We start from the raw sequence: 15,000 nt of genomic DNA, 5'->3' as shown, positions 1-15,000 counted from the left end.
ACATCTGAGCCAAACAAGTTTATCTTCATCTCATCAGACCACAGGACATGGTTCAAGTCAATCATGCTCTTGGACAGACCCACTTCTTAGATGAAACCTTGCGAGGTCTGTTCCGAGTGGAACCCGTCACAGAAAACCTCTGTATGACCCTGACCACTGTACTGTAAAACTCAGTTTCAGGGTGATACTGATCTTCTCACAGCCTCGGCATCTTTGTGGAGAGAAACATTTCTAATCCTCAAATCTTTAGAGACTCTTTACCATGAGGTTCCATGTTAAACATTCAGTGGTCAGTATGAGAGAATTGGACGACGTACAGATGTTATCACTGAGGGTGTACTCACTTATGTTGGAAGTTATTTTTTATATAGTCACTTGAGAAGATATACTCGAGGTGGGCACTCTATCTATCTATCTATCTATCTATCTATCTATCTATCTATCTATCCTGAATAAATAAAAGCCAAAAAGACAAGAATTGAACAGTGAAAAAGTAGAAAAATGGTCTGTGGACACTATATTTCCAAAAGTATTGGGACACCTGACCTTTCCTACTATATATGGTTCTTTTCCAAATGGTTACCACAAAACTGGAGGCACTCAATTGTACAGGTTGACTCTAGATCTCGCTGTAATCAAATTTTGCCTTCGCTTTGAACTTGGAAACCCGTGCTTTGGAGAGGAAGATCTTTAGTGACCCTGATCTCATCCCTACTGAACACCTTTGGGATGAATTGGAACGACTGCACCTCAGGTCTCCTCACCTAGGTCAGTACCTGACTTTCTTGTGGCTGAAGAACACAAATATCTAGTGGAACATCTTCCCAGATAAGTGGAGGGAATTAGGAGAGCAGTTTTGGAAATAGTGTATTTGTGTCTAACAGAAGAACTTGTTAGAGATGATGTTCCTCACATCTACAGTCAAACATGGAGGTGGAAAACTTCATGGTTCGGGGGTTTGCTTTTGGAGCAGAAAAGGTTCCAGAAAGTGAAGAACATCTTCAGCAAGTCAGTCGTCTGTTGTCTACGCTCGTATGTTTTTTATTTGTCCATTTTGTACTGTTTTGTACCATAGAGGTCACTTTTCCAGGAACAAATAAACATTTTCAACATCTGGAAAAGGTCCCTAATAGCTCAAATGTCACATTTATAACACTTTATAACCTCATCCATAAGAAGAGAAGGAACGTACACATCAACCTCAGCATTTCTGTAGTCTTTTTATACTGTTATAAAAGTTTTATCATCTATAATTCACCATATTTCATAAAATTCCCCTGTTTTAAGGGCGACAACAACAAAAAAACACTAAAGTAAACCACTGAAACTAAAGAATTGAGGGCGGAGTCCCAAACAGCGCGCTGTTCCCTAGATAGGTAGCCTACATGAACTGGAAAATGAATACAAAGTGTGCACTATGGGTCCGAGGGAATTAGGGATCATTTAAACAAACTGGTGATTCCGGCGTGAACTGGGTGGAGGTTCTGAAACTTGGGTGTTTACTGTGTTTACTGATTAGGAAATTGTAATTTATTATATTTATATAAAATATAATAATGTAAAGAGATTCCTTGGAGGTCAAAAGAGCTGAAAAGCGAGTTTTTTAATCATTAAAGTACAACAAAATGGCTAACCCGGATAGTAGGCTGGCCGCATGTCAAACCGATTGATTAGTCTACGCTAAAACACTAGGTAGGGCGCATGCGCCGTTTATTCGAGCCCCCTAGCTAGTGCGCGAATGTAGGGTGAATAATGCGATTTGGGATGGAACGGTAGACTGCGGCTTCCTTAAATGTTGATATAATAATGATGGTGAAAGGCGGAAAAGAGGAAAGAAAAGAGACCGTACCAGCTGGTTCCCGCTTTACCAAGGTTCTTGAGATCAGCTGCACGGAACATGAACCCCTTTAAAAACCCAAGAGATCCTCAGATTAGTGGGAAAACTACGAAGAACAAGGAGGCCACCATAGTGGCTCACATCAAAGACCGGAAACGGCCTATTTAAAAATAAATAAATTAATTAGAAAAAAGAAAAGGTAAAAGCCCTACTTCCGGCTCTAGGATGTTCCCAAATAAAAGTTATTTTAAAAAGGTATATAAAAACAATCGTATCAAATTAATTTACAGTTTGTTTATTAAAATACTATTTTTTTTAATTATTAAAAAAAATATTATGAAACGTTCCTCGCGTAAGAAATAAATTAATTGCAGAAGCAGCCAGTGGCCTCTAGGGGGCAGGAGAGTTCTTCAAATGAACAGCTGTATGAGTCCCACATCCCCAGTTTCCCAAAGCTAGATGTCTCCAATCTGGGTGTCCAAGATTCTATTCTCAGGGCATTTTGATTCCAAGTTTATATATCCACAGACCCCATTTCCCTACAGCTATTTTTTTCCATGTCTCTTGCTTTCCTAGAGTCTATGTCCTGTTCTCTGTATCTTTATGTTTCCAAAAGGATGTAATTCCAATAACCAATATTCCAATAACCCTAACCCAGAGCTCTGGGTTCCCAAAAATCATATGTTTGTCATCCAAATGACACATATGACATGATTCCAGGGTTCTATATTCCCTGACCCTCGTTTCCCAGGGCTGTGTTTCCAAATTTATGTCTTTTCAAATGTCTCTGTCCTCAATGCCACATATTCCCAGGTATATGTGATCCCAAAGTCCCATATTCCCAGGGCCATGTGATTCCAGGGCTCAATATTCCCAGCCCTTGTTCTCCATGGCTGTATGTTTCCCAATTTTAGTCTCAGTTCACAAAGTCTTCAGTATCCTGTGTTCCCAGTGCCACATCTTTCCAATGGCGCCATGTTACCAAGACAAGGTATTTAGAGATCTACCTCCACAGATCCACTGGACCCTATGTTTTCAGTGGTCTATATTCACAGCATTTCATGTATCCTGGATCCCACACTCATATGTCCCTGCTGTATCCTATAGTCTTACAGTGTTCTTAAGGTCCTACAATAAACATTTCCCACTTTAATCGGCACTGCTAATGTGTAATATAGAAGTCCCATGGCGATGAACCGAGCATTTCCTTCAAACTGGAAAAACCCCAATGATCGATTTTGAGCTATGAAGCAGGGCAAACTTTTCCTGCACCTGGCAGTTTTGGTGAAACAAAGTTCAGAAGGGAGGAGTTGAAAGACGTTGTGTCCAGGGTGCGAAGGGTTGGTAGTGATGCCCACTTCCTGGCTCTTGTGTGGTAAAAGTCCTGGAGAATGGGCAGGGGAGCCCCAATGATTGTTTCTGCTTTTTTTTAACTGTAGTCTGTTCCTGTCCTTCTTAGTTGTTGGTCCAAACCAGATGGTAAAGGTGATGGAGATGTAATGACTGCAGTGTAGCACTGCATCAACAGCTCCTGTGGCAGACCAGCCTAAATCAAGTGTGTCATCTGTTACTTAGCACCTAAGGCATATTTTGAAGGAACTCTCAAAAGATGCCGTGCTACAGATTAGCCTTCAAAACGGAGAGGAAACGTTCATTCCGGCGTGTTCACAGAGCTACAAAAGTGAACCACCGTGTATGAGCTTTGGTGACTAAAAAAATTATGCCTGGGTAGGTAATGGATACGTGGCTATGTGTCTGATTACACACACAACCCTTCACACACTTTCCAGGAATGTGTCCGCTGCCGGATGTGGTACAGGGTCACCGCTCAAGTCGGAATATGTTCCCCCGTGTGTGTGTTCTCTGGACTGTGAAGCGAATGCTTGGGAAGTCAGCAGATCTATCACTCTCAGTCAGCTCCCCTCAGGTTACAAACGCATACCCAAAATCCGATCACCCTCCATGTTCCTTGTAAATATAGTACTGTAAGTCCACTCTCCCGGTCCTTAAGAGAACTACGAGGAACACCTCTATCTCCTCCTCTCCTTCTCAATGTATCAACGTCTTCTCTCTTTCTCTCTGTTTCTCACAAATGGATCTATCAAAACCTCCAACTCTAGCACACGTTTTAACTGCAGGAATCTGGCAACCCATCTGAACCTATGGACTCCATGATTCCTGATGAGTCCGAGAGTCAAATAGAAAGCCCGGAAGACTTGCAGAGTGATCCAGACGCCACAGACTCCATCTGGTCCTGGGTAAAGTGCAGTGCATGAAGCTCCAAAAAGAATCCCAGTTTGAATTTCTACAATACAGTAGAAACCAGTAATATTTTTAAGCGGGTTATTGTAAAGAATTGTATCACGTATCTAGCTACCATTTTAAGCTCAAATATATCGTTATATAAAGGCTGATATTTTTATTTTGGTGTTAAATTGTTGCATTAAGCAGCTAGCTATGTTAGCTAACGTTAGTTATAGTAGGTCATTGAATTCAAACCGCATACTCAAAATTGCATATCATCCATTTATTTCTAGACCATGATTTTGAAATGGCGGGTTAAAATGCACTTTTATTATCGGAGCATTAGTTACTGATCATCTGTGACTGTAGAAAACTAGTGTGTTCCCAGAGTTACTGAGATGAGGCACTATCAGAGCGACAACATGGAGAGATGGTTAGCATGAGGGAACCTGTTTTTGTTTATTATTATAATCTCTGTAAAGAAGCCGCAACATTAGAGGTATAAAATCTAGCCAAAAAAGAGAGGCAGAAGAGAGATTAGCAAAGCGAAACCTGGCATGCTAGCATAGCATTTTTTTCACCCTTGAATGCTAGCAACCCTGCATACTACATGATTGTATATTCAGAATACTAGCATACCCACTTTCTAGCATTGTAGCACGCTAGGCGTTTCAGTCACCGCCATTGTTCTATAAGCATACTAAAATCTTTGCGTACTAGCATACTTGCATACTTATGTACAAAAAACTCAAGGATGTTAATAGTGCATGTTTGTATTGTCATGCTAACAATGACATAGCGTAGCTACAGGTTGTTTTTAATTGTAGCCCTACTCACGCCAGATTTTCATACCAGCATCTCAGGCAATTATGCAACAGGAATGACTTGACACCTCACACACACACACACACACACACACACACACACACACACACACACACACACACACAGTTCAATCAGAGTCTGGTATTTTTATTACTCATTTGTCCTCAGCTTTGTCCTCAGGCTGATGTTCACCGGAGCAGGATGAGTCTTATCAGGACAACCCTGATGTCAATCCAATCTGTGTTTTTACATGAAAAATTATATTTCAACAAATAATCAGATTTCCCATTGGTGCTTTTGGATGGCATGAGGAAATGTAATCATTATCAAACTTTCCATAATGGTTACATAAGGCTAGTGGAGGTACCAGAGGGTCACGGTCGACCCTGAGGTTCTCCAGAACTTGTGTTGTCTTGACATTTATGTTAAGTAAACCACAATACCAAATAAGGAGCCCATTATAATACAGCTAATGTACAGCGTAAAGCAGTAATTGTTGTAAACATAGTGAGCTTGCTAACTCTTTCTAGCTAGCCCTTTTTTATAAAGGACAGATATTATCATCAGATCTCATTAGTCAATGGAATCAAATTAGCTTCTGAGAAAACAGAGGATATTTTGCTAGCTGGTTAGGGTAGTGGTGATTTTGTTTATGGACAATAAATTAATTTTTACGACCTCATGTTAGAGTGAGACATTTGTGAACGCAGCATATTGCGTGTTGGCGGCCATGTTGGTCTTGATATTGCCTCTATGGTTTATTGTATTACTGTGTATTTCTGTTTGGTTGACGTACTACAGCAGAGTTTTTTTCCGCATATAAACAATGTTCTTGTGTAGTCAGTGAAGGTGAAATGTTCCCAGTAGCTTCATGTGGGTTCTTATAAACGATTTATCATCATTATCAAAAACATTTTTAATGATTTATTACCACATCCATACAGAACTTGAAGAAAGTCAAGGTTAATGTTAAGCAGTGATGAGGAATGCTAAATCTATGAACCTGAAACTCTTTCACATCTTACACAAGCTTCTTTCATGTGTGTGTGTGTGTGTGTGTGTGTGTGTGTGTGTGTGTGTGTGTGTGTGTGTGTGTGTGTAACTGGATCTATCTGGCAGGACCACTGATCATATAATGTCCTAGCTAAGTGTGTGTGTGTGTGTGTGTGTGTGTGTGTGTGTGTGTGTGTGTGTGTGTGTGTGTGTGTGTGTGTGTGCGCTGCTTGACCATGTCTGCAGATGAGAAGTGTGTGTGTAACTGGATCCGTCTGGCAGAACTACTAATAATATAAAGTCTTAGCTAAGTGTGTGTGTGTGTGTGTGTGTGTGTGTGTGTGTGTGTGTGTGTGTGTGTGTGTGTGTGTCTTTTTATAGAATCTGTTTTATAGAGTATCAGACCTTTATAAATGTTCTCAGGCTAAAAGCTTTCTTTAAGAAAGAAATAAAAACACACATCGGTATGCTGTTATAGGAAAAGTTCAGTCCTTTGAAAAGTGTTAAAAACGACTATAAGAGCTGCTGTTTTAGAAAACGATTGATGCCTCCTGGCCAAGCAGAATTGAGAATTCAGTAGTGCTGTGATGTAAGACTCACAAGATAACAGTTTAATCACATTTGACCACACCAGGAAGTTACAGGTGAAGTAAAATCAATTTCACGGTGTGAAATTGCGGGTGAATGTTTGGGTCCTCATCGTGATAGTGGAGTGTATAATTCCATGGAGCTCCAGACAGTTTTGGCCTACCGCGTACAACAATCTGTTCTGTTTACACACCTAGAGAACGGTCACTTTGCACTGAAGTGTAATATGAAATCAAGCTTACCGCATGCGAGAAAAACATACAGATGACTGTGAGACCGGAAATTTGCAATCTAGCACTTAAATGTTTCACATTTCACCTCCAAATGGCTGGAAAAGTTATAAGTTGATGAAAAATAGCATAAAAACTAGTGTGAATTTCAACCTAGCCAAAACTTAATAGGTTCATTATCAAGAAGCATAACTTACTAAATTCAAGTAAATGCTAAAAAAAAAATAAACATGATGCTGTGCAATTCCAGTGGTGGGCCATGCATTTGGTACCTGGGCCTTCTTAACTTAATCCACCTCTTAATACCACCACTATCACGTCGCAATTATAGAAACCATCAATACAATACAAAAACGCAACATAGCAACACGTGGCATTACACAGAGAGAGGAATTTCACATGTGGAGGGCGAAAACCATTTTACTAAAGCAACAACCCAGTTAAAAACACTCCAAACATCTACACTACAACCACAACTGTGCACCTACAACATCTAGAGCAGTTCAGAATCAATATTTGTCTAATAACATGACAAAAACATAAATGTAAATAAAATACAACCTACTCTCAAAAGATGCAGACTCATAATGTGCAGCGCCCCCCAGAGGCTGTAATCCAGTGGTACCGTTAGTATTCACTGGTCTGGAAGTGGAGAACAAACCCTTTCCCGGGCTGAGACACGCTAGCTAGCTTCAGGGGTTTGTTGACCTCCTCACCATGTCTAGCTTTTCTTCAAAATTTATTTTTAAGTATGTCCGAGACCGAATCAATTTCTCTTCCTCCGTAGGCATAAACAAGTCAGATGTTTTAATGTGTGCAGAGCTACAGACGTGTTTTACCAGTCAAACTCGGCTGTAACAGTTTCCCTCTGACCAACCAATCAGAGGACGGAAAAATGCTGATGCTATTCTGGGCCAGCTAGTTGCCCTGTGAGGAGAATCTGAAATCTGATTGGTTAAAGAAACAGAGCTATTTATTAAGGAGACAATGGTAAAAAGGCCAGCAGTACTGATTCTGAAGGCTCTGGGCAGATTAGATTGACATGACAGCACATAGAGGCTGAAATCTGATTGGACAAAAAAATCTAACATCTACATACACATACTGGAAGCAGTGCAGCCAAGAGAAACGCTACAAAATAAAGAGAATAAACTGTTGGAAAATAAATGAATACAATTAATCATGCACCAAATATAAGAATTTAGGTTGTAAATGTAGGTCAGTGCTTCTGATAGTGAGAGAAAACCATAACTTTACTTAAGTTTCTTCTGACTTCTAATACATGGCCCTTTATAGTGCAAAAAAAAATTATATAAAACTAGAAATTCTTTCCTGTTCTGTCTTCAAGAAGCTGCAGCTCTACCTCTGCCATGTGAATCTATATTCTATGTGACTCTCAGGACACGCCTCGGTCTCCGTAGCATTGTGATACGTCATATTCATGTTTGAATGCGCTTGAGAAACAGTTTAGGAGAAATCAATCTACATATAAGATATTGGTCACAAATCATCGGTTACTTTCTAAATAATAGTGTATTTACTAATCATTAGATACAAATAAATCAGTTTTAAGCAATGCAAATATGTTAAAAATGACGCATCTCGATACAAATACCAACACATCCGATGCACATTTTTTGAATCCATGCAACTTTTGTCATTCTTGCACACCATAACGCAAAGACACGTGCACACTTGTATATTACGCACCCTAACATTAGAATACGTGTATTTTTTACATATTTTCTTTCTTTTTTTATTAACAGGAAACCGAAGGGAATGGTGTGAAAGAGCACATTTAGGAGTCAATTTCGTGTCCCAGTTTCGACATTCACACCCTCTTTCACAGCCCATTCATTTCGGTGGGGTATCGCGCGTGACGGGGAAAAACCGCGCTTCTATTGGTCAGCTCGATCACCTCATCACAAACAGCAGGTCGGCCAGGTTAAACCTCGTGCACGCACGCACGCAAAGACGCGCGCACGAAACGCGCGTCGCGTTACGTCCGTGTGGGAGGCTGGAAGAACGAAAGGGGGCGTGGCCTCAATGACAGTTGGGTGGTTTATTTATTTATTTTTATTCAGCATACATATATATTTTTTTAACTAAATGACAAATGTTTACTTATTAATCAGAAGAGTTAGTAAAAAAATTTTTTAAATAAATAAAATATTGTTTTTTTGCTGGTGACGTGTCGTGAGGAAAAGAAAAAAAACAAGGAGGCGGAGAAAGGAGTGAGGGGAAGTGAAATAATTTGCATGCCGGCACCGGATTGGATCGCGTGTCCGCTTCATTTGCATAAGACGTCACCCGCCCCTCCTTCACCTCCTGAGTAGAACCGCAGCCGATTCCGTTCAACATCACCGTGAGTTCATAGCAGAGGGAAAACAACAGAAAAAAAGGTTTATTTATGAAAAATCTAAGGTTTTATTTTATGTAAATAAATCGCTGGAGTCTCGCTATGGACAAAGCCAGTCAAGAATAAGCGGTTTTGGCCGTGTCAGGACGCTGTTTAAAGGTGAGTTTGGGTCTGACATTATAAATATGTATATATTTTTGTATATTTTAATATAAAAAATATATACACTAAAATATTTTTTTTTTCTCAAATCTTATAATTCCTTATAACATGTTTATAACCCAATCCCACGTTTCAAAACCATATACAAGAGCATAAAAGTGCCGTTTAATTATTGGGCCGTGTCCCAATTTGATAAGTAGGGCACTTGGAGAAGGTCCATGTCGATAGTGAAGGACAATATTATTGGACACCATGAAGGGTGCTAATGTAGGGAGGAATGCTCTATTTTGGATACAGCGCTTATGTGTGGTCTAATAAGCATCACTTGGAATGATGCATCAGCTTTATGGTGGGGATGAGTCTTCATTAGTGTGTGTGTGTGTGTGTGTGTGTGTGTGTGTGTGTGTGACAAGAGCCGGGCTTTTGTCTTAATACGGGCAAAAAAAATTATTTCAATATAAGAATCTGGACCCTTCCATCTACGAGGTGGTACATACCGGACGACTTATGAAGGTTGGTGCTCCCTGTGACTGTGTGTGCAGCTCTTGTGCTGCCATCTGTTGGAGTGTTGAAGTAGTGTGAAAACCTTTTCACGTATACATATTTAAAAATAGGGGACCCTAAGAGTTTGGATGTGGGCGTGTCCAAGTTGAGAAACTTGTTCACACTACACTGGTCAGGCAATAGTAGGAAACCAGGAAACCAGGGGAAGATACGCCCACTGAGGACTTCATAGACCGGTGAATAGTGGTGAAACACTGGGGTTGCTGCAGGTTACGCAAGCAGGACTTTTCGGATGTACACAAGGCTGGAGGTTTGGTGTGTGTGTGTGTGTGTGTGTGTTAAGCACAGTTCTTGAAAGCTAGTATTAACTCGTCACTTTCAGTTCTTGATGGGCTTCACCCCGTACACTCTGAAAGCATCTTTGTTCCTTTCCTTTCACTTTCTCGATGAGATCTTGTAATCAGAGGCTTTCCTGGAAAAGGATCTTTATTTTATGAATCCTCTGATCTTCTGGTAAATATAAAAGAAGAACAAGTATAAAGTGAGATCAAAGGCTGGAACAAATGCGAACTCTGAATGAAGGGTTCGAGGAGATCAGAAATAAACACGGATGAGTTGCTCATTTTTTTTGTTGTTTGTTTGTTTTTTTTCACGATTTTCTCCGCTACTTTCCTTCTTGACGTTTTTCTTTTACTTTGATTCTACATGGGTTTCTCTTCATCAATATATCATTTTTTCTCTTCACTTCTTTTTTTCCTGTTTCTCTCCTTTCTGTCACTTCTTTACGTTTTTCTCTTCTACTTCATGTCTTCATATTTCCATCTTTTTCCTTGTTTACGTTTATCTCCTTCACTCCATCAATTTTTTCTCCTTTACTTCACTTCTTCACCCTTTTTTTCCCTCCCTTTCACTTTCGCACGTTTTCCCTTTTCCTCCACTTCTTCGAGTCTGATTCATTCCCTCCTTTTCTCCACTCTGTTTTCCAAGTCCAAGCGCGACGATCGGGCCTTTGTAAACTTTTGTTGCATATATTTGGCACGCTTTTTTGGTGCTTTCTCATATTTAGCAGCAGAAATCAATGTCTCTGATCCGAAATCTGTGTGTATGTGTGTAGAGTCAAACCATGAACTACGTGGGGCAGTTGGCAGGGCAGGTGTTTGTGCAGGTGAAGGAGCTGTACCGCGGCCTGAACCCAGCGACGCTGTCGGGCTGCATCGACGTCATCGTGGTGCAACATCCCGACGGCTCCCTGCACTGCTCGCCCTTCCACGTCCGCTTCGGCAAGATGGGAGTGCTGCGCTCACGTGAGAAAGTGGTGAGCGACTCGACCTGAACTCACATATAGCACGTATGTTCAGTGTGAAGGGTTAGGGGTAAGGGGGCGGGGCTAGCGACGACTATTATTTACACAAGGCCAAACGGCGCGAACGTGAAACGTAGACCTAAAACGAGCACCCATATCTTTCCAGGTGGACATCGAGGTGAACGGAGAGCCCGTTAGCCTGCACATGAAGCTGGGAGAAAACGGCGAGGCCTTCTTTGTCACCGAGGCCGAGGCCGATCAGGTAAAACTCCCCCGATTCATTTCATGACACGAAACACTAAAAGGACGCGAGACGGAGAGGATCTAAAAGATGCTTTGCGTGACTTTCCCTGTCTATTTATCTCCTAGCTCTGAAATTTTATTTTTCCCATAAATCCATGTGTGAAAATGGCAAAAAGTCATCATAGCGCCGCACCCAAAGGCATTCCAATAATACATCCGTATCCTGACAGACACCGAACACTAAAATCGGATTGGCTAGAACGGACAGGTAAGTATTAACGAGCGCTAAAACATAATCGTTTCTGTAGCAGCAGCTCAAAGACATCTGGAGGAATGAGTAACTAATTTGGCATTCTGCATAGCGGTCGACCAATTTATCGGTTTTGATTTGCTGGCACTAAAACCAAAAATCCATACCGATAGTTTTTCCGGGTCTCGTTATACTGTACGCCTCTAGTGACGAATCCCCGACACTACATGCTGTTTCTTTAAATTTTTTCTAGCCATACATGCTTCTAACTTGAAGCAGGTTTGGAGACCTGGCTTCATAAACGTATGCTTTACATGGATTGGAAGAGGTAGAAGATGTCCTGCTATAGACCTCCAGACCTATTAAAATGAATTAGAACCCAACCCCAGGTTTCCTCACTTCACCTCCATCAGTGCCTGACCCTATTTACTAACTCTCTTCTGTCTGAATAAGCACAAATCTCTAAAAGAGCTACTGGAACATCTTTGCAGATGAGTGGAGCTTACTATGAGAGCAAACAGAGACTGAATGTGGAAAAGAAGCCAATATCAATCTTATGGTCAGGTGTCCACATACTTTTGTTCATAGAGTGTGTTATCATTTACTGTGTGTTTTATCTGTTAACCAGAGCAACATCTAAGTGTGGTTTCTACTAAAAGGTTGAAGCAATACGCCGTTCCTTGAAGCATGACCTCAGGAAGACTATGGAGACTATAGTGTGTGTGTATGTGTGTGTGTTTTGCTTTCTCAGCTCATACTTAGAAGCACTCCTACTGTCTGAGACTCGGGACTCTGTACAGCCTGTGTGTGTTTGTGTTTGTGTGTGTGTGGTGAGTAAATAAGGTGCTATTCTAACTATGTGCTAAACCCAAACACAGACATTCTAAGGTTAAATATATTTAAGGTTGAAAAACACAAGCGGAAAAAAGGGTGGATTGAATAAAAACAAAGATATAAACAATTATATATTTTTTTCTTTTTGATTTTGATCAGATTTTTGTGCGCACTTTTTTTGCGTGGTATGTGGAAGTATTTTTTTTTTGTTATTTTTTTGTTTTTTTCTTTAAAAAAAAAACTATTTAAATTCGAAACTACTACACTGTAACTTGACACACGGCGATGCTGCGACCAGTCGTTCGGTGTTTTTCGCTTTAAAGGGCGAAAGAACATCGACGAGAGATCAGGAAGACCTTCGACGAGCTCAACCCCCCGAAAATGTGAAAACCATTCAGCAACTCGTGCATGACGATCGTCGGAAAAGCAATCCACATCATCTTAATACCACACCCAGCCTACTCGCCAGATTTGGCTCAGACTGACTTTGCCCTACTGCCGAAGATGAAGATCGGACAATAATCTTCCAGGATACGGACCAGAAAGTGGCATGAACACCGGGGAGCGCTGTTTTGCAGTGCATAAGGACTATTAATATTAATTAAAGAACTTTGCAAGAAACAACAAAACTCAGGGGACTTTCTAATGAGTGTGTTTGGTCTAATGAGCTGAACTGTTTTACAGGAGGCGCTGCCTTCGTACCTGGCCACGTCCCCGATCCCGTCTTCATCCTCCTCCTCCTCCCCCGTCCTGACCCTGAATCCCGAAAGCGGTGGGATAAAGCGCAGGAGGAAGAGGAGGAGGAAGTCCAAAGTGGACAGCTTGAAGAGGGAGACGAGCGAGGAGTTCTCGGAGTGCGAGACAGTCTTCGCCATCGACATGAGCTCGCAGGAAGGGGAAGACGAGAACAACAGGTAACACCAGAGAAAGAGAGAGAGAGAGAGAGAGAGAGAGAGAGACGGAGGGAGTTCTCACGACTCCCCTAGTGTAAAATTTGGTCATATTTAGAAATAAATGATTCGAAAACGCTACTTTATAACTCGCTTTACTAACGCAGGTTTGTTTTCCTAGTTCGCCGAAACGCATAAATCACATAGTTTTAAACTAATACCAATTAAATTCATAGTCCAATAGAGTTGCAGCTAAGTTGTTGGAATATATTACGCAGCAAGTGAACGTTTTGTCCTCAAAGTTGACGCGCAAACGTAAGGATTCGAGGGACGATTTGTGACGGCTGGATGACGATCGTCTCAAAAAACGCAGTTTATTTTTAACATTTACGAACAGCAAAGATTTTAATAAAACGCCAGCTCGGTTAAAAAATATATACAATAATATTTGATAACATTTAATAAAAATTACATACAAATACAGTAAAAAGAAAGCGAATGAATGCACTTTTAACTTTACTGATCAAATCGAATTCCATTGGCGAAAATAAAACAAATGGCAAAATGATTTGTTAGACCCCATTTAGGTAATACAGATGTGTATATTAGTATATAAGTTTGCGACAAAAAAAAATCGTATTCCCTGTACGGAGTGAGACAGTGACACTGCGCTAACTCTAGTGCCTTTTTCTTATATGTATTGTTGTGTATGTTTTCAAGTTGAATTATATATATATACAGTGAGGAAAAATAAGTATTTGAACACCCTGCTATTTTGCAAGTTCTCCCACTTAGAAATCATGGAGGGGTCTGAAATTGTCATCGTAGGTGCATGTCCACTGTGAGAGACATAATCTAAAAAGAAAAATCCAGAAATCACAATGTATGATTTTTTAACTATTTATTTGTATGATACAGCTGCAAATAAGTATTTGAACACCTGAGCAAGTCAATGTTAATATTTGGTACAGTAGCCTTTGTTTGCAATTACAGAGGTCAAACGTTTCCTGTAGTTTTTCACCAGGTTTACACACACTGCAGGAGGGATTTTGGCCCACTCCTCCACACAGATCTTCTCTAGATCAGTCAGCTTTCTGGCCTGTCGCTGAGAAACACGGAGTTTGAGCTCCCTCCAAAGATTCTCTATTGGGTTTAGGTCTGGAGACTGGCTAGGCCACGCCAGAACCTTGATATGCTTCTTACAGAGCCACTCCTTGGTTATCCTGGCTGTGTGCTTCAGGTCATTGTCATGTTTGGAAGACCCAGCCTCGAACCCATCTTCAATGCTCTAACTGAGGGAAGGAGGTTGTTCCCCAAAATCTCGCAATACATGGCCCCGGCCATCCTCTCCTTAATACAGTGCAGTCGCCCTGTCCCATGTGCAGAAAAACACCCCCAAAGCATGATGCTACCACCCCCATGCTTCACAGTAGGGATGTTGTTTTCGGGATGGTACTCATCATTCTTCTTCCTCCAAACACGTTTAGTGGAATTATGACCCAAAAGTTGTATTTTGGTCTCATCTGACCACATGACTTTCTCCCATGATTCCTCTGGATCATCCAAATGGTCATTGGCAAACTTAAGACGTGCCTGGACATGTGCTGGTTTAAGCAGGGGAACCTTCCATGCCATGCATGATTTCAAACCATGACGTCTTATTGTATTACCAACAGTAACCTTGGAAACGGTGGTTGACAGTCATGTTTAGCTTCTTCCATTTTCTAATGATTGCTCC

General features: G+C 40.9%; 2 protein-coding genes across 8 annotated transcripts in view; one reads left to right on the top strand and one right to left on the bottom strand.

The window, feature by feature from the left end:
• gpatch2 (G patch domain containing 2) overlaps window positions 1–2,008 on the bottom strand; it is a 10,151-nt gene extending 8,143 nt beyond the window's left edge. For all 3 annotated transcript variants that reach the window (XR_014532397.1, XM_083535121.1, XM_083535122.1), the window contains exon 1: window positions 1,850–2,008. Coding sequence is in view for 2 of the 3 variants with exons in the window: in XM_083535121.1 (XP_083391247.1) it covers window positions 1,850–1,899 (50 nt within the window). In the remaining variant the exon portion in view is untranslated. The remainder of the gene's footprint in view (window positions 1–1,849) is intronic.
• Window positions 2,009–3,841: 1,833 nt separating this feature from the next.
• The window catches only part of lpin1b (lipin 1b), a 21,078-nt gene continuing 9,919 nt past the window's right edge, over window positions 3,842–15,000 (top strand). For 2 of the 5 annotated variants that reach the window (XM_083535026.1, XM_083535025.1), the window contains exons 1-4: window positions 3,842–4,095; window positions 10,857–11,057; window positions 11,212–11,307; window positions 13,057–13,286. In XM_083535026.1, the coding sequence (XP_083391152.1) occupies window positions 4,000–4,095; window positions 10,857–11,057; window positions 11,212–11,307; window positions 13,057–13,286 (623 nt within the window). In that variant the 5' untranslated portion in view covers window positions 3,842–3,999. The other 3 variants (XM_083535023.1, XM_083535024.1, XM_083535027.1) reach the window with 3 other exon arrangements.

The sequence above is a fragment of the Silurus aristotelis genome (genome assembly GCF_946808225.1).
Source record: "Silurus aristotelis genome assembly, chromosome: 29".
NCBI classification, from domain to species: Eukaryota; Metazoa; Chordata; class Actinopteri; order Siluriformes; family Siluridae; genus Silurus; species Silurus aristotelis.
The sequence above is the reverse complement of the archived record's forward strand: the minus strand, read 5'-3'. Positions and strand labels throughout refer to the sequence as shown.